The sequence below is a fragment of the Camellia sinensis genome, chromosome 9, assembly GCF_055761805.1.
Source record: "Camellia sinensis isolate YWXY chromosome 9, ASM5576180v1, whole genome shotgun sequence".
In the NCBI taxonomy this organism is placed as follows: domain Eukaryota; kingdom Viridiplantae; phylum Streptophyta; class Magnoliopsida; order Ericales; family Theaceae; genus Camellia; species Camellia sinensis.
In genome coordinates, this window is record NC_138969.1 from 119,831,847 (window position 1) to 119,851,674 (window position 19,828).

The window sequence follows — 19,828 nt, forward strand, 5'->3', positions numbered from 1 at the left end:
TTATCTTTTAAAAATTAAGTGGCCACTCTTTGTTGGTCAAAGCAAGTCGGTGTGGGAAGCAATGCCTTAGACTCTATTGGGGAATTAAGTTAGCTTGATTTGAAAATTTCTATCTTATGAGAGTAGTGGTTAATTGTTATTTGCATTGCATCATTTTAGATTAAGGAAACCTGCTTTGTTGTATAATATCCTAGACACTATTCGCGGATTCGCGGGCTACGTTATGTCAATAACGCAATCATCAGATTATGTTATTAGTACTATTTGATCATTCCTTTGTGGGATGAGAGCTATATTGATAGAAATAATTGATGTACCCTTTTATGACCAAACCTACCTTTTGCATATAGAGAGCATTAGCACTATCCAAAGTAAGATATGATACCCTTTCTTTTAGAATTGTATTGTCACCTTTTTGTATGATTTAGTGAATCTTATATCTCATTTCCAAATTAGGACAGGGCAACCCTACCCCCAAATAAGCATGAATGCAAATTATGTACATATGTGATATTCTCAAAATGATTTGATTTGATTTCGGGGATCAACAATCTGAAAGGCATTAATTTCATTCCAAAAAATTAGGTGAATTTTGAAGCTTTGCTAGAACAATCACTCTTTGATTACCACTCATACACTAATATAATCATACACTTGAGCCTTTCTTTATCTTCTTGGCTTGAAGATTTGAAAACTTGGAGTAAGAGTTGATCATCTACTTGAGGGAGCTTGAACTAGAATTTGTAAACAGCTTGGGTCCTGTATCTACTAGTTTTTGAGGTAATCCCTACTTCCATATCATTTCCTTTCCTTTCTCTATCTTTCTTTCTATCCAAGCACTATTGAGATTGTTGTTGGGCTGTTGCTGATTAATTAGTTGGATTATCTCTTTCTCTAGCCCTTTTTGTAGTGATTTTGTGCTTATCTAGAGATTATGGCGAAGTCCAAATTGTTTTTCTTATTTTCTTATGGGATTGAAGCCTAGGCACGATTTCCCCTATTGAGAATGGATTGAATCTCCCCTTTTGCTACTATTTTTAATGGATTTTGGTAATTTATACCCTTTTTCCAAGTGTTTGAGGTGTAAAATCTCTTCATCCTCCCTAGAGTTTACATCTTTTTGTTTGCTTTCATGATTTTGTTACTATAGAAGCCCAGGTATGACTTCCTTTATGACAATAGGTTGGATCTACCCTCTCAGATCTCTCTTTCATGGACTCGAGTAGTTTGTACTCATTTCCATGAGTATGAGGGGTAGAATCTCCCTATTCTCATTAGAGTTCTCATAGTAGTTATTTTAGGTGATTAGATGATATAGTTGTTATGCACGTTTGGATCGCTTTTTGTTCTCCTTCTTCCTACTCTTTTCTACCTCTTAGTTTAGCTTTGTCTGCTTTACATAGATTTCATTCTATCACCATATCGTTCACATATTTAGATTATGCTCATGCATCTGAGTTCGGAATTTTTTTTAGTAGATATTTCTATCATTATGTGGTGTGCATTACTTGATGATTCACATGTCATTCTTAGTAGCAACTGGGCATGTAGGACTCATTTCATTTGCTTGTTGTATTTTGTAGAATCTTACATTTTGACTATTTATCTTATGTTACACTTGGCTGGAGTACCCGGTGAGTGTTCTCTTTCTCCTTATGCATATCATTCTTTAGATTATCACATCTAGGATCATGCATAGATTTCTAACCCTTAAGCTCATGGCATGGTGCAAAGGAGTACTATGTGAGCTTCTTCTCTTTCTTCTACATGCTATGTGTCTTTGCTTATTATGTCCAGCATACCACCATGAGGCTATGTTCTTATGTGATATATCTCTATGATTGCTCATTAGATGGAGGTCTTATTGCCTAAATTAGAATGGTTTTGATCTTTTGGACGCAAGTTATTTCATTTTTTTTTACGAGATCTTCACTTTAAAACCCTTTGTGAAATGCAAGAGATTAGAGTATTCCAATATAGGTGATTTGGTCTATACTTGTTTGCTCCATGTAGTAATAAAGTTATCCTTAATAATTGGGGTATATGAACATATTGTGTTAATGAATCTCATATCAAGAATTAGTAGAGGCCAATCTTTGATCTGGTAAGTATGGGTGCTCAATTCATTACCTTCTCCCCCTCATACCTAAACTCTCGAATCAGATCCTTTGGTTATGGTGGCCAATGGCCTATTTTGGTAGGAGTCATGGTTTCTTAGTTTTTCCATAAAGACTAGGTGGTGACTCCATGTCTTTTGATTGATCTATATTTATCACTTTCATTTGATTAGTGGATCTTCATCGGGTATGCTAAGTCTAGATCACTTGATTTTGACTCACATTGCACCCTGATGATATTTGTGGACGAGATGGGGAGAGGCGCCGAGTTAGCTATCGGAAGAGATCCCACACTATGTTAAAGTCCATTCTAGTGCATTCGATTTTGGGTAAAAGTTCACAAATTGGGAGTTCCAAACCAATTTTGTTCTCATCACCAGGCTACGTTTCTACAACAGAGCCAAGTATTATAGCCAACCAAATTTGTTAGCCCCAAGGTTTTCAAAGAATTATGTAATTGATTTTGATAATAACAAAGCATAAATGAATGTACTTAAGACAAGTTATTATTAAATTTAAGGCTGATTAAAATTTACCTGATTTGTAGAATTGATTGGAACAATATTATTTAGGTTCTTGATTCAGGTCAACTCATGAAGAAAGACAAGCAAACTCAAAGTTTATTGTATTGAATAAGAATCAAACCAGAATTGAAGTAGTCAACTTAATCTATAATGAGCTAGCTCAGAGCTTACTGGATTACAAAGAAAAGTCCCAGAAGTTTGGGAGTCAGCTCAACACACAGAGTCAACTCAATGTAGTCTACAAAGAAGATGTCAAACATAAATTAGGCATGAAGAGTTTGAATTCAAAAATATACTAAAAGATTTGAAATGAAGATTTTGATTGGATTTGATACACATGGAAGATTTGCTCTACAAGGAAAGATTGCAGAATGAAAGTGAATTGTCCATATATTTTTCAAATCGAATTGCAATGTCTTGATATTTAGCAAAGGAAGCCAATAGCCAGAAATTGAATTTGAAATTTCTCTGGTCTGCTATTGTAAGCTGAAGATATGCATAAGTGTGGAAGCCAGAAAGAAAATATATCAGCTTATTGGGGTTAACCCAAACAAGGCCTACAATGGGTCCATCCCAAACTAATATCACACCCCCCATCTATATAAAGGGGGGGGGGGGGAGGGACGGGCATCCCAGAGGAGGAGGTATGTTCTCTTTCCCTACACTACACACCAATCACTCTACACTTTCTACACTTTCATTCTACTTAATAGGTGAATGACTTCATCATCGGAGTACCTCCGGCCGGCAACCTTGGTTGGGTGGCGCCGATCATGCTCATCTTTGTAGGTATACCAGGACCAAGTTCATCTCTTCGTTGGATCTCTACAATCCATGTGAGAGGATATTTCATGGTCTCACAATTGGCGCCGTCTGTGAGAAACGACTGAACGAGATCAACGAAGATCACAACAAACATGTTACTGCAAGTAAACATTCAACATCAACAACACTTCGATGGTTATCAAGAGCCATAACTAAGCTTTGAATTTTCTCTCTGACGAAATTTATTATAAAATAATTGTAAAATCAATTCTTGAATTGTATACATATATCTGTTTGTACTAACAAACTCCATAGAAACTCTTTTCCCTTTTCATGGTAAATCTTGATGAAAAGTGTTACAATAAAACCAGTGTTCATGGATTTACTTTTGCATCTTCACTTTCTCGCTCTAAAATGGGTTTTAGATTATGTTTGTGGGAGCTTCTTTTCGGCATTATTCAAAGGGATGCTCGGCCAAACCCACTCCCAAGATTGTTCATTTAGTTTTTTCCTCACAGGAGTTTATTTTATAATTTATTCTTGAGATATACATATATCTATACTCACAATTTTTATGGAATCCACGGCTAGGTCTTTAGGTTTTCTCTTTCTAGAATTATTCCCATCAAGAGACATTGCCATAGGATGGGCTATGAGCTATGATCAAAAAGTTATTTTTATTATTTAATTAATTGTGGTAGCCGGCAGGCTATATATATGCATGTATATATATATCTGCATATAAATTCAAACAGAGGCAACTTCAATTGTCATGAATGGCTCATGATGACGCCGACCAAAATCTCGACAAAACTGAAGATATCCAAATTCACCCCTGGTAATTATTTATTTATTTATCTCTCGGCTAAAATAATTTTAATAGATCTTCCCATAAAATATGAATTCAACATATATTGTTTATTTATTTATCTCTCGGCTCCATATGTCTCCAATTCAGCATTTGCAGGTATATATATATATATACTTGCATGCATACGGAACTTTATTAAGCACCTGCTAGGTTCAAAAATCACGTATTGCAATTATACCATCTTCACCCTCTCTAGAAGTCTCCTCGGCAAGAAAATTTGACAACGTTAAGACCACTTCAATTACCATAAAGGCTCATCATATTTCCTTTCCTTAAACTTCTAACTTTATCTCTCTTGGTATAATTTCACCAATTTATTGTTTCTATAAAACTATGATCTTTATTAAAGTTTTTGAATAGTTTGAGTTGGATTGGGTCACCGTCATTGTTCGGCCAAAACAAAGCCAAACGGAGATGATCAAGTATTCTCAGCCAAAGAGTTGTCGAAGTATTTCGGCAAGCCCACGTTGCCAACATGCCGACCATGTATTCAGCAAGCCAAGAAGGGAATTGCTGCACATTTGTTCTCGGCCAGTCAAACCCAAAGCGAAGGCCGACCACTGGCTTGCGGCAAGTCAGTTGACTTTCGGTGGACATGATGCCGCCTAGCCAACAGTTCTGCCAACGATTGGAACACTCAATTCCATAACATTCAGCCAAACAGACGGAGCTGTTAGGCAATCCAGCAAGACTTTCCATTTATATTCGGCATTCGAGCCCATACATGTGCATTTCGGCAATACTAAGAACTCATAGCCAATTGCTCGACAAAGCTCCCAAGCTACTTTGCATGTCATTTATTCCGCTTATTTATTCGGCATATCAGCAACTGCAAATTCACAACTTATTCAGCCCTCGGCAATTCGGCTGTGCATTATTCGGCTCAAAACTACATGCTTGTAACATGCTCCATAGCGTTGGACATCCTCGGCACAAAACTACAATTATTAACTTGAATTGCTTGGCAAAGCTCCAAAGCTACTTTTCATGTCATTTATTTGGCTTATTTATTCGGCATATCAGCAACTGCAAATTCACAACTTATTTGGCCCTTGAAAATTCGGCAAACATTGTTCGACACAAAACTACATGCTTGGCACAAAACTACATGCTCGTAACACTTCATAGCGTTGGACCTCCTCGGCACAAACCTACAATTGTTAACTTGCCTACCTATTCGGCAAAAATCTCATGCTTATTATCTCGGCATAGAACTAGCATCAAAATCAACATCTGAATATACAAGAGGATTCCCGTCAAATCAAGGAGTCCAAACCCACCAACCCGAGTAGCCAAGAAGTAACCAAAGTTCGCTGGAAACTGCGAAACGGACCACATTTTCCGAACATTAAAATTTTCAAAGTTGTCGAAATCAAGTTTTGATCATCCAATGTGAAGTACTCATTGAGACGAATCCAACGCAACAAACCATGTCAAAATCGGAGCTAAAACGAAGCCATACGGGCCGATCAAAGTTTGCCCAGAAAATGAATTCCTTCGCTGGAGAAGACAACCCAGCAACATATGCAGAAATAATCCTGTGCTTCGCGGTTGCATTACACCCTATTGATCTGAGCCGTTAGATCTATTTTCGCTATAATTACGCCATCAAGAATCTGATCACAGCGATCTGATAGTCCTTTCCAACTATTTGATGCATTCCGGGTCCATCCATACAGTCAACATTTGCAAATTCAGCTAGAAAAATAAAATAAATTATTACAAATTTTATTCAAAAATTGAGTGCAATGGCTCACTGTGCATATCACCAAGCACCCTACTTTGTCTCGGCTTCATTCCGATTTCGCCACGGCATCGAACAGGGGCACGAAATCCATTTCAAATTGTTATCGGCCTACTCGGAAATTTTGGCCCAAGTCAATTTTAGTCCTTCCAAATAACTAATCTTATTCAAAAACAATGGGGCAAATATACGTTGGACAAGAAACTCAACTTCAATAAATTGGCAACCATTGCGAACCAAATCTAACTCTAAAGGGATGCCAACACATCGCGAAGCTAAGAAAAATCGTCGACCAAAAGATCAGCATAATCATCAACCCAAGTGTAGCTGACCAACTTTTCGGCAAAATCACATTATATATGAAACGGACACCAATGTTTTGACACTAGTTACTCGGTAGTGCATCAGAGAAGCAAACTCAAAGTTTATTGTATTGAATAAGAATCAAACCAGAATTGAAGTAGTCAACTTAATCTATAATGAAGCTAGCTCAGAGCTTACTGGATTACAAAGAAAATTCCCAGAAGTTTGGGAGTCAGCTCAACACATAGAGTCAACTAAATGTAGTCTGCAAAGAAGATGTCAAACATAAATTAGGCATGAAGAGTTTGAATTCAAAAATATACTAAAGGATTTGAAATGAAGATTTTGAGTGGATTTGATACACATGGAAGATTTGCTCTACAAGGAAAGAGTGCAGAACGAAAGTGAATTGTCCCTATATTTTTCAAGTCAAATTGCAATGTCTTGATATTTAACAAAGGAAGCCAATAGCCAGAAACTGAATTTGAAATTTCCCTGGTCTGCTATTGTAAGCTGGAGATATGCATAAGAAAGGAAAGTACGGACTATGGGATTAATTAAAGATATATAAATTTAAAATTCAAAATGCTCACATATAGAAAGGTGCAAAATTGAAGATATAACAAAAGGAATTTATTTTAGTATGACTTATTGAAAGGAAATTAATTCTAACTAGTTTTTTTAAACTTCCATAGTCAGATTTTTAAAGCTAGAAAAGAAGCATCTTAGCCTTAGTTGAAATGCACAGAAGAAGCAGTAAATACATTGGTGATATTCATGAAAAGCTCTATGTTATACTGAGAAAACTCTTTACTGTGATCTTCATTGGGATACGTACTTTTGAGTGCAAATTTTGTTGAGAGTTCAAATTTTATTGTAAAAGGGTTTGCACCCCCATCTTCCCACTCTTCTGAGAGTGATTTTTTGTGATTGATTTTCAGAATAAAATCACTTGGGTTAGGTGTACTAAGCACTAGATTCAAAACTAGTTGGCTGGAGTGATCAGGGGTTGATCACTTATTGTAAAGGCTCACTAGCACCTATGAAGTTAGGGGTTGTAACACTATTGGAAGATAGTGGAGAAGTTCTCGAGAAGGATACTTGGGATGTGGATGTAGACTTGAGTTAAGACAAACCACTATAAATCACGACGTTGACATTTTTTCTCCTTTCTCTTATCTTTGCTTTATTTTCCTTATGAGATTGTTTGCATTGCACATTCATTAGTTATAGCTTGATTGCTTAGTTTTATATCTATGATTTATTTCTAAGTTAGTTCAAACTCCATTAGTTTTCATTATTGGTTAAATATTTCATAAACCGAATTCACCCCCTCCCTCCTCTTGGATTGTCATTACTGGGAAAATAGAGGTGTTTACACCTGCATGGGGCAGCCTACCATATTTTCTATATTTTGCAAACTCTAGGAGATGGAGAGTGTTTTCAAAATGAGTTTTGGGCTTTGGCAACCCATTTTTCTAAAAATTGGTCGAATTTAAATAATAAAATAGAAAAGGCCAGCTGCATGTCTAGTTTGTAGTTTTTATAAAAGACCATTTTATCTTCTTCTTCTTCTTCTTTTTTTGGTCAAAAATTGACAAGCAATTAGAAAATGTCTACTAAAACTTATTTTGAAATTGGATTTTGATGAATTTTACATCATTGGAAAGCTCTTTGAAAATACTACAAACTTGTGTTTACAATTTTCAAAATTCTAAAGTTTTTTCTATTACATAAATTGATGTACAGAAAACAATACCCTTTTTGAATTTATGCAAGGTTAGAGAGAATAAAAATTAATTTCATTGTCAGAACCCAATGTGGGTCAAATAGGTATAGAAAGGTTGGCTAGGTTGCTTGGTGGGCTAAAGTCCATTAAGGTGCATCTAGTTCTACTAACAATTGACAAATCGGTAGTCCAAAACCATTTCTTATACTCATCATCGGGCGGTGTTTTCAAAGTGGGGCAAAGTATTATAACCAACCAAAATAAGGTGTCTATAGTATGATTTTTTTTGAACATTTGTCTTTCTGGCCTCCTTAGGCCTAGTCTATACATTTCTTGTTCCATTTCCATGATTTCATTCCTTTGCCATATGATTGTGGTTAATTATTAGTACATTTAAATCTTGTTCCCATGGCTTATGATCCTCAAAATCTCGATTTTGAACTAGATATCTATGCCTCGTAGGTCTTTGATCTTCATATACAAGATCAAAATTTTTCCTAGGTCTTTGATCTACAAATGTTGGATCAACCAAAGCAGGAAGTCTAATTTGCTCTCCTCCCCCATTCCTCATCCTTCCCCCAAGGTCTAATCATTTCTCTATTTTTATTTAAATTATGTTTGAAATTACAAGTTTCAAACACACCTTCTATCTCCTTTTGGAAAGTGAAATTCCTATTAAAAATCTATAGGTTCTCCAACTGGTGGAATCGTTGGTGGTTTCAATGTTCTGGGGGGAGGTAATGAAGGAACATTGGTGTTTTCCCTGTTGATTCCATTCTCTCCCTTCATTCATGTGGTTTGTTTTGTAAAAGAAGCAATCAAGAAAACGTCTCACTTCAACAGTCAATTTTTTGTTCTCTTTTGATAGGCTTGCCATTTCATGCCTAGTTTGAGAAACCAAGTTATTGATTTGTGAAATAACAAAGCCACTTGCCTGGCCTCAATTAATCATCTCCTAGTCGGTTTCTTGGTCTTAGACAACCATTGTTTGGTCTTCTTGAATATTGTCGCTCGAAGAAACAACATTTATATCTTCATTGTTGTTGTCCGCATTTAAAACAAAGTCCTATACTGGCCTTTTTCAAGGATTTCCTTAGAACTATGAAATGAAAGAAATTGAGTATAGAAAATTAAGTTTTTTTAGTAAACCTCTAAATTACACTAGAATTGAAAGAAATATATATTAACAACTACCACTACTCTTCTTTTAGTAATTTCTTCATTTCTCGATCATAGGTAGTGCACAACATCATGCAACTGTCACCAGTATCAAGGCTTTGCTATTTGTCATATAGCAACATTTGCTTGTAACTACCCATTAATTTTACATGTGCTTTTGTTTTAGCAAAGAACCTTAAATGCTTCTTGCACTGCTCAACATGAGTTGCCAAATGTCTTGTTAAAAAGGTGCCCATGCATTTCTCAACTGAACACATTTTCTCACTATTTCTCCTGCACCTATGAAAGTAATAGGGAAAACAGAAATGGTACTATGTACATGTTTGAAATGGTGCTTATGGTATGTACTTCATAACAACACCACAAAATTCTATAACATAAACCATAAAATTGCATAACTTTTCTCACCACAAAAAGTATGACTTTCATTTTAGGATACACACCATAAATTTTTCATTCATAACTTTTACCAAATATTGCATAACACACAACAAACATCCGTAACTTTCACCACAAAAGTACAACTTTCATATGATGTGCCTGCTTTTTAAAAGGTGCACACCATAAACTTTTCCTAAAATTTGGAAGAAAGTTTCCTCTATTGCTTGTTCGTCAATTTTTTATTGCACAATTCTTGTTTCACAACTGCACTAATACAAAAGAAATTTTGATGCATAATGATATACAACTAAATTTTCAATATTGTGGGTGTGCATTTGGTTTCATTATTAAAAAAGATAGTCATGCATGCCGAGTTAAAAGCAACTTTTTTTGTGCAATGGACCCAATCCTGGTGAGGATCCATTTCATGGAAAAGGATTGTATCCAGTTCTATAATTGAATTTGGTCTAATTAAAAAAATTTAGTAGAAAGGAATAAAATACAAAATATATGTAAGTCAATGGTGGCATCTTACACAATCACATACTTGCAAAGAGACAAAAAAAAAATCATTAAATTAGTGATACAACATCATCATTGACATGTGATATTGTTGGCTAATGATGAAGTATCATGTAGGCATAGTCTACCTCATTATACAAATGTGTTAGTGAATTCAATTAGATAGGACAGTTACATTTACATATTGGGGCTCACAATTCTATGCAGTTTTCTATCATTAGATTGTGATATTAGGTGCCGATAATAACATGGTATCAGTGTTACACTAAAGTTTTATTTCAATAAGAAGAGGGATGTTGTAAATCATCTGAACATTTTACTCTAATTCTTTTCTTCTTATGTGAATTTTCATGTGTTATGGTGAGTACCAATTGTCTCATTATTTTTTTAAATGTGGTGGATGCTATATCAATACACATACACTCATCATTGTATGAATACATGCAAGACATTAAATAAAATGATAAAATGTTTTTGGTGCAAAATATTACTTTCCATGTGGAAACAATAATTTTAATTTATAGTTAAAAATTTTAATTTCCTATCTATCTCACATTTTAAAAAAATAAAAATAAAAAATTTGCAAAGGAGACAAGGAAAATAGGAAATTGCATAGCGTAACAATAAAAGTCAAACTCTAACATCACACACCTAATAAGGAAACATCTTATCTCATAACCAAAGAAAAATACCAACAAATTGGTAGAACAAACAAGGATAATAGGAAACTAAATAACATAACAATAAAGCTCAAACTCGGACATCACACGCCTAATAAGGAAACATCTTGTCTCATAACCAAAGAAAAATACCAATAAACCCGGAATATTTAAGTACCACTGAATGCATTTTTGGCCAACCATAAAAATAGAGACTTTTTGTCCATGTTTTGGCATAAGACGCTCAATACATTACATGTGGAATTTGTTCTCAATTTGTTCCCTCTATTTATGTAAGACCAATTAGAAAGATTAAGTATTTTAGCTAAAGAAAAAAAAAATAACACTCAACGAAGGAAGCAAAGCACATAAGACATGGCAAGCACTAAAGATTAACTATTTCGATGCACTTCTCCAATTATCTAGTAGCCGTATTTGATCATATTTGATATTTTAGTAATTTTTAATTTTTAATTTTATTTTTGATTGATTAGTGTGAAATTCACTATTATGCTTGTTTCTTACTAGACTTATTGTTTCTCTATTATTATAAATTTGGTTATTCAAGACTTTTTGGCTCATTGTCCAAAGAATCTTGAATAATAAAATTTTAGATAAATTACACCAAGACCCTCTCAACTATTAGCAAATATCACTTTACCCAATCATCTATGAAACCGTTCATTTTTACACCTTCAACTATAAATATCTATTGCTTTTACACCTTCGAGACCATTTCTAGAAGGGGTGAATTTGTATGATTTTTATAGTTTAGAGAGTCATTTTGTGCAGGATTATAGATAAGAAAGGTAAAGTGATACTCCTAAAGTGAAGGGGTGTTGGTGTAGTTAACTCCAAAATTTTATGAGAAAGTTTTCTCTATTGTTTGTTTACCAATTTCTACTTGCACAAACCTCGCTTCACAAATTTTTTTCTTTTTTTGATCAACAAAATAAATTTAATGATGTGAGAAAAGAGTACAATAGGTAAACGAAAGATATCAATAACAAAGCTAAGGCAAAAAGCATCATTGCACTAAGAACATATCCCTGCTAGATTGGCACATGAGCCAATGCCAATCATATGCTAAGCCAAACGACCCAAAGAAAAAGAAAGAAAAAGAACACTTAAAGTATAACAGAAATGGGAAAGCATTATGGGCAAAACTTAAGCTGGGGATATGATCCTCCTTTTAGGCTTGATTTTCCTCACTTCTTCAATATGGAATAAAAACTCTTTTCTTATCATGAAACACAATTTTATAATAAAAACTAATCCCATTAATTCCATGAGCTTTAGGTACTCTGATTTTCCATCCACTTTACCATTTACAAAAATAAACTTTAACAAAATTTGATGTCAGTCAAAATGCTACAATGAATGTGATATCAGTTGTAATTTTTTTTCCAAGCACATGGTTTGTAGAGATTCCTATAGAGTGGTCATTCCTTAATTCAATACGTAATTCAAATTTCAAACCAAATTTTATTCACACCCTGGCTGTTAATGCACTCTATACTAACTTGCTCTTAATCATCATTGGTGGGTCTATATATAATTTTTCTTTTGGTTTTCTCCCAACCTTCACATTACCTTATGCTATAGTAATTTTTTCTCTCCTATTGTTGACTAATCTTCAGATTAAGATTTGGTTTATGGTGTCGATAATATCATTGGTTGCAAGCTTGCAACCATGGGTTCATGCTAAACCAGAAGTACCTTGTTTCTTCATCTTCGGAGACTCATTAGCTGATAATGGCAATAATAATGTTGGAAGTTTAGCAAAATCCAATTACCAACCATATGGCATTGATTTCCCTGAAGGACCTACTGGAAGATTTTGCAACGGTCGAACTATATCAGATATCATCGGTCTTTTCTTACTCTCAAACTACTAGCATTGAGATTTTTAGACTTGAATGAATTTTTGTTGGCATTTCTCATAGCATAACTTTTTATCCATGGCATTTGTTACTGAACAAAAATCTATCACATTTTTAAATGCCAAAAATACCAAGTCTATCATATAATAATCTTAAGATCTTAAGATAGTAGTCTGATGTCCATCTAATTTCTCTCCTCACCTTGCAGCTGAACATTTAGGTTTTGATGATTTCATTCCATCATTTGCACGTGCACTAGATCGGGACATCCTCATGGGTGTAAATTATGCTTCTGGCGGAGCTGGTATTCGCAATGAAACTGGAAGGAAATTGGTAATCTTCAATATGTTCTTTCTACACACGATTGTTTTTTAGTGCATTTGGTTTTATTATTCCAAAAGGAGAGGTGTGCCACGTTAAAACAACTTGTATTATGCACCAATTGTAGACACCCTATTTTGACAAGTCTTAAGATTTTGGCACCTCACTCTAGTCATCCGATGATAAAAATAGGAATGCGCAAGTCTTCGATATATTCAATGAAAGCCATGGTTGAAAGCGGATCTCAGCCTCATATCGTTTTGGCCAAAACTATTTTTAGACCTTTATAACTATTTTGGAAATGCTTTAGACTTGTAGAATCCAAGCACTCTACAATGTTCAAGCTCATATTTAAATCCAAACTTTGTATTTTCCGAAAACAAAGCAAAGGCAGAGTATAAATGAATGAAAAGGGGGAGAATCCATTGGAAATACCCTATTTGCACCTCATTTTGACATTAACCGTACACGAAAGATATGGTTGGACAATTTGGCTGGTCGAACAACTTGGGTAATAAATTGAGCAATTTCTAAAAGATGGTCCCCAATGCAAGTGAGAAGATGCCACCTCCGTAATGCTTGGTGGAATTGCAAAGCAAGGCATCTCCCGGCCTATAAATACACCTCTTAGTCAAGGGATTGAGGGGTTGGAAGAATTACAAGAGCATAGAGACACCAAATTGTTCTCAAAGCACTTGAATTCTTAATTTCTCTCTCTATACATAGATATACATACAAAATCCAATGATGCTTGATGGATTGAAACTTTTTCTTGAGGTTGAAGATTGAATTCAAAGATTTGAGGGTGACTAGAGTGAGGATTGCCAACCAAAGAGCTCTTCCTCCTTTGCTTGAGGTAATCTGTTGAAACTTTCTCATCACTTTCTTGTCTATTTTCTTTTATTTCTCTCTTGCCAAACACTCTATAATTATGAATTTGCTATTGTTTAAGATGTGATTGGGATTGCAGATAATGGTGGGGATTTGCCATCCCATCTATAGGATTTGTTGATAGCGTTAAATTCTGGTTTTCTTGCACTTTCTCTCTTGCTTTTTCACCTCCCAAACACTCCATTTTCTGGACTTCTTTAATTGTTAGAGATAATTAAGGGCTTGTACAATGGGTATTGGTCTAATCTCTTGTTTTGTTTTGATTCCTTGTTGTTTTCTTTTGTTTTCTCTCATTTTCTCATCTTCTAAACATGTTTGATTTTCATAATTCAGTTCTTGCTTATGATTTGATAAGCTTTAGTGGTTGTTTTGTAGGATCAATTGGGTGATTAGAGAGGGCGACATTCTCATTTTCTTTCACTTTCTTTTATTTTCGTACCACTTTTTTTTTTTAGGAGGGGGGGAAATAGTTTGCAATCTAATCTATCAATCCAGTTTACATGGACTTTATCATTTATTTTCTCTTTTACATGAGTAGAGATTCATATTCTTTCTCATTTCTTTGATTATAGTTCTATTTTTGTGAATTGCTTCTATGATCACCATATGACATTTCATGATCAAGGAAGTCCATCTTCCCATGATCAATTTCATGATGAGAGTGGTGGATGTTTACTTACTTTGATCATTGCTTTCATTATTTGAGTTGCTTCCATAATCATTATGAAATGATTCATATTGTTTGATGATTGAGGAAGACAATCAATCTTTTCCATGATCATTTGCATGACAAGAAGGATAGAGTATATACATTTTTTATTATTGCTATTCTTTCTCTCTGTAACGCCCCAAAAATCGGGAATATCTGGGAATATATTAAAAAAATAAATAAACAGTTCTTCTAAGGTTATAAGTCTAGGAATCGTCACTAATGAGTCTTGTGGTCAATAAACAAGTAAGATCGCAGAAAGATCAAAAGAGTCAATATAGCATCTCTTCAAAGTCCAATCTCCTTAGAGAACAAAGCTATCTTTTTTTTTTTTACAGATATTAGCAAGGTATTAACACAAGGTCTACATAAGTTGATGGAAGGATAAGGATAAGTTCAGAAAAGATATATGTATATATAACTAAAATAATAATTACAAGATCATAATTTAATTACGACAAGAGTTTTAACACTTACAATCGTAAAACATGATTACTAAATCCAAATTCTTCGAGGATAGCCATATGTGTTTAGATGTTTCTGTTTCACTGTAATCCGCATAAATTTCGTCAATACGTGGCACAAAACGGCTTGAGCTTAGAATGTCCAATAAACACACACACACACCCCATGTTCATTTTTTCCAATCCAATACACAACCACATTTACAATAAGGAAGAAGCATAATAATCAAGTAAACAAGCAAAGGATTACAAGTTGGGTGTTAGTAATCTAGAAATCCCCTAAAGAAACACACACCCCGTTCTTTTTCTTTTTTTTTTCAATCCAATACACAACCACATTTACAATAAGCAAGAAGTATAATAATCAAGTAAACAAGCAAAAGATTACAAGTTAGGTGTTAGCAATCTAGAAATCCCCTAAAGAGATTTCATCATCCCAACCGCAAGAATTGGACTCGGATTATTCAGTATGTCCCCTCTTTTGTTGCTTTATATACCTTATCCCGAATGTCTACAACAGCTACATACCACGTAGCGCCAACCGAGGACCTCAAAAGAGATGGTAAAAATATATAACCACCTCCAATCTTATCCGTCATAAGTAACTAGGGTCTGAATACAAACCGATCCATCCATGTGTTCCAAAACAACCACTTGCCCAAGACTTAACCTTTAGTTAGGGAACACATCATATCAATCCACTATCATCTCATCATTATTCAAGTGATCAAAAACCCAATACCACCCCATTTAATATGTCCCATTCAGTTAGGTGATTTAAGTCCATGTTAGAACAAGTTATTAAGAAAATAAATTCTACACAGGTATGAGTAACATCATAGCACCATTTCAAGGAAATATAGCCACAACATATGTATTTACCATACTAAAGCTTGAACAAGTGATAAGAAGCGCATTCATGAAATTAAGAACATGAAATAATTAACAAAAATAAATTTTTAGATTCGGTTTACTTTAAAGATTACAATCAAAGAGGTATTTTCAAATTTTTCCCAAACTCGGCCATTGTAGGGTTCATGGATAATTTCATCTAGTTTCAAAATAATCTTTCAGAAATGGGATAGCTTTTCTAGATTTTTAGTTATTAAAGAAATACTTTAGTGCTGTACAGATTCATTTACTGTTACAGAAATCAATTTTTCTCTCAAGCCACTCATTCATTTTTAATAAAAAACAAGTTACATGAAATTTAACACTTTAAGAAAAGTTTTGATACAAAAATGAGCTCAAGGGGATTTTTATGAATGTTTCTAGAATTTTCGGAAGTAGGCTGAAAATACCGGTCATTTGTGCACCAAACTTGAATAAAAAGATTTGTAAGAAAAGGGGGCAACCATGGGTAATTTTTCAATTCTTTTATATTGAAAACATACTAAATAATATAATAATAATAATTCATATTTTTAGCCTGAAGGTGTTCCTTAAAAAATAATGTAAGATATTGGTAGAAATAGGTGATTACTTCACAAGGAGAGAATATAAGCAAAGTAGCAATCAAAGCTCAACTTCTCCTATTCAAACACAAGAGATCTATACATAAACATATGAAAACAGTATAATAAGCATATAATGTCATGTATTTAGAAGAGAAAAGAAGGAATAGGTTGTGTTGTGGCTTACTCCTTTGCCTAAGGAAGTGTTGTACAAGAATTTCTCATTTTCGCCTTCCTTCCTTCTCCAAGATCACTCTTTGCTCTTCTCTCTCTCTCTCTCTCTCCCTGTTGACCGAATATGGGTGTGTGGGTGTGCTTGATGTGCAAAAGTGTTGAGGGAGGTGGTGTATTGATAGGAAAAATTGGTGAATTGTCTAAAATGCCCTTGGTTCCAATGGAATGGAAAAGTTTTGGATTTAGTTAAGGTGTGATGGAATGAGGGTTGATTAAGAGGCCTAATTAAGAACTAAACATGATCTAGTAATGGATTTAGCTAAGTCAGAACTAGATTGAGAGGTAGTACAAAACATCGCTCCAAGAATCTAGGGTCTCGGTCAAAATTCATCCCTAAATCAAGGTTTTATGTTTTCTAAGTACTAAACAAAAATCCCCCTAGGGTGGCTGGCCATGTGGGTGTGATTTTGTGTGATTCTTCAATTTATTTTTGTGTACAAACTCCTATATATAATGTAGATATTTTGAGGAAAAAGAATATTACAATTAATTGTACATTTTATATATAAAGAATGATTTTGAGGCAATTGTGAGATAGTAATAAAGTGTAAGGGCATGGGTTCAATTTATGAATTATGATATCTTTTTCAAGTGTAGAATTAATTAAATTAGTGATAGAAAAAATAACTTGGTTTGCACTATCTTGCTTTAAATTAAAAGGCGAATAATCAAATGAAAACAGTGAAAACCAAAAATTAGGGTTCTGAGTGGTTAATCTATAATTGAAGAGTTCAATAATTAATATTAGAGTGTTAGAAATGATTACTAAGCTACTGGGTCGATTAGGTTTTGTACGGGTTTTTTTACATTGCATTTTCGGTTCTACAGTGAAATTTGCAAAATTCAGGGTCTCAATTGAAATAATCTCAAGGTTAGGGTTTCAAAAGGAATTACAAAAATTGTGGTCTCTACACTCTCATGCCTTGATATTTGATAAAGAAATTTGTCTACAATTATTGGAAAGCTTCCATGACTTGGATGGATTTCATCCTCTTATTATTCTTAGTAATTAAGGATGAATTCATCATGTCTAACTCCTGGTAGCATTTTTAGAGGATTAGTGCTTACTTCTTACATTTCTATGTTAGAGAAGCACTTTGGCTTATTTTCTTTTCATTACTTTTTGTTTCTTAGCTTCTTTTGCTTGATAGCTTTTGTATCTTCATTTAGTACCCTTTTCAGTGTAATTAATTCATCCTTGATAGCTTTTATTTTCATTAGTATTTTGTTTCTATTGTATTGTTCAATTGCTCCTTTTAGTTTAGATACATGCATATTTCTCTATTTTCCTCTCTCCCTATTCCTTTTTTCTTTTGAGTTGTCCATATTCTTGGCATCATATTTTATTTCTTTATTCATCATCTATATGCTTTGCATTCTATTTTTCATGCATTAACGCTCGACTCGTTATACTTTAGTATTTTATCATTTTTATGTCATTTTGTACACAATCTCATGTCTTGAGATGATTCACATGTTATATGCTAGTAGCCGAGTCTTTAGTCGTATTTTAATGTATATATTGCATTAGTTTTTTCGCATCCTAGATCATGTATATTTTTCTAACCCTTTGCGCTTGGCTTAATGTTAATGAGTACAAGGTGAGCTTTTTTTGTCTTCACATCCTGACTGTGTGTCTTTTCCTTACTATGTATAGAATACTACCATGTGGCTACTTGCTTACTTGAGATATCTCTTTGCATGCCCATAGATTAGAGGTTATTTCACTTAAGTTGGGATGATGTTGATCTTTGTGCATGTGAACCCTTCTTTTCTTCGAGTTACACATTTTAAAACTCTTTTCTAAAATGCATGAGATCAAAACATTCCAAAGTAAGTGATTTAGTCTATACTTGTTTCCTTCATCTAGTAAAGTTAGCATTAATAATCAGAACATGAGCATATGTTGGTAATGAATTTTATATTGTAAATTAATAGAAGCCGATTTTTGATCGGGTGAGTAGGGGTGTTCAATTCATGGCCTTCCCCCCTCACACTTAAGTTCTTAAGCCGAGACACTTTGGTAATTATAACGGATAGTGGCATTTGGCACGAGTCATGAGTTTCATAGTTTTCTCAAAAAATTAGGTGACTACTTTAAGTCTACTAATTGTAGTCGATGTTTGGCATTTTTCGTGGTTAGTGAGTTTTCTATAGACTCGCTAGATTTGGACTCTTATTTGTTTCACACCAGACATGGTTTGAACTGTCGAGTGCGCTCGAATACCCTCTAGGAGACCCTACACCATCAACACAACTCGTTGAGGACCACCTCATGTGAGATGATTGTATTTAGTTCTGTAATTGGATTATGTACACTTGAAATTTTTCAGTTTAAAAGGAATAATGGTGGAATTTTTCACAAAACACTAAAAGACGGCATCCACTTCAACAAGTTTGATTGGAAAGAGGCCAACTTGAATTTGAAGATCCGGTAATTGGATGGGAACATTTTGGTAAACCTTGTCACAGTTTAAGAGCCCCCCATCTCCAACTGCCACTTTGAATTGTTGTGTGGGAGATAACTTGAGGTTAAGCTTGTGAGCTAAACATTGGTTGATAAGATTGTTGCTGCTGCCAGAATCAATCAAAACCACCACCTCTTGTCGGCGAATGTAGCTAGGCAATCGCAAGGTTTGTGAAGAAAACAAGCCCCCAATTGCATGCAATGAAATTTCAAGAGTTGTAACACAACCTCTTATGTCCCACGATCATTGCTAGAACCAGAATCACCCTCCTCATTTTCATCACCAATTGAGAGATACCCCCTTATGGTTTTGCAATGATGGTCAGGTGCAAACTTATTGTAACAATAATAATAAAGACCCTTTTCTCTTCGTGCTTGCATCTCTGACCATGTCATGCGTTGGAAGGGATGTTCATTAGCTTTTGTTGCTACCTCAGGTGCTGTTTCGAGTTGTGGGTTAAAATCAACATTGCCGGTCTTTGGATGTCCTTTCCAATTTCCAAGAGAGTTGCGTCAATGCTATATTTTATTTTCTTCAAGATACAGCAAACCAATAGCTTTGATGTATTTGGTTGGGAGATTTTGGGAGAGATTTGGAAAAGGAAAAGACA

General features: G+C 34.5%; 1 protein-coding gene across 1 annotated transcript in view; it reads left to right on the plus strand.

The window, feature by feature from the left end:
• LOC114310300 (GDSL esterase/lipase At1g29670) overlaps positions 1-19,828 on the plus strand; it is a 60,789-nt gene that overhangs the window by 15,873 nt on the left and 25,088 nt on the right. Inside the window, exons 2-5 of the mRNA XM_082889338.1 lie at positions 8,743-8,849; positions 9,399-9,572; positions 12,435-12,666; positions 12,886-13,010. Of these exons, the coding sequence (XP_082745464.1) occupies positions 8,743-8,849; positions 9,399-9,572; positions 12,435-12,666; positions 12,886-13,010 (638 nt within the window). The remainder of the gene's footprint in view (positions 1-8,742; positions 8,850-9,398; positions 9,573-12,434; positions 12,667-12,885; positions 13,011-19,828) is intronic.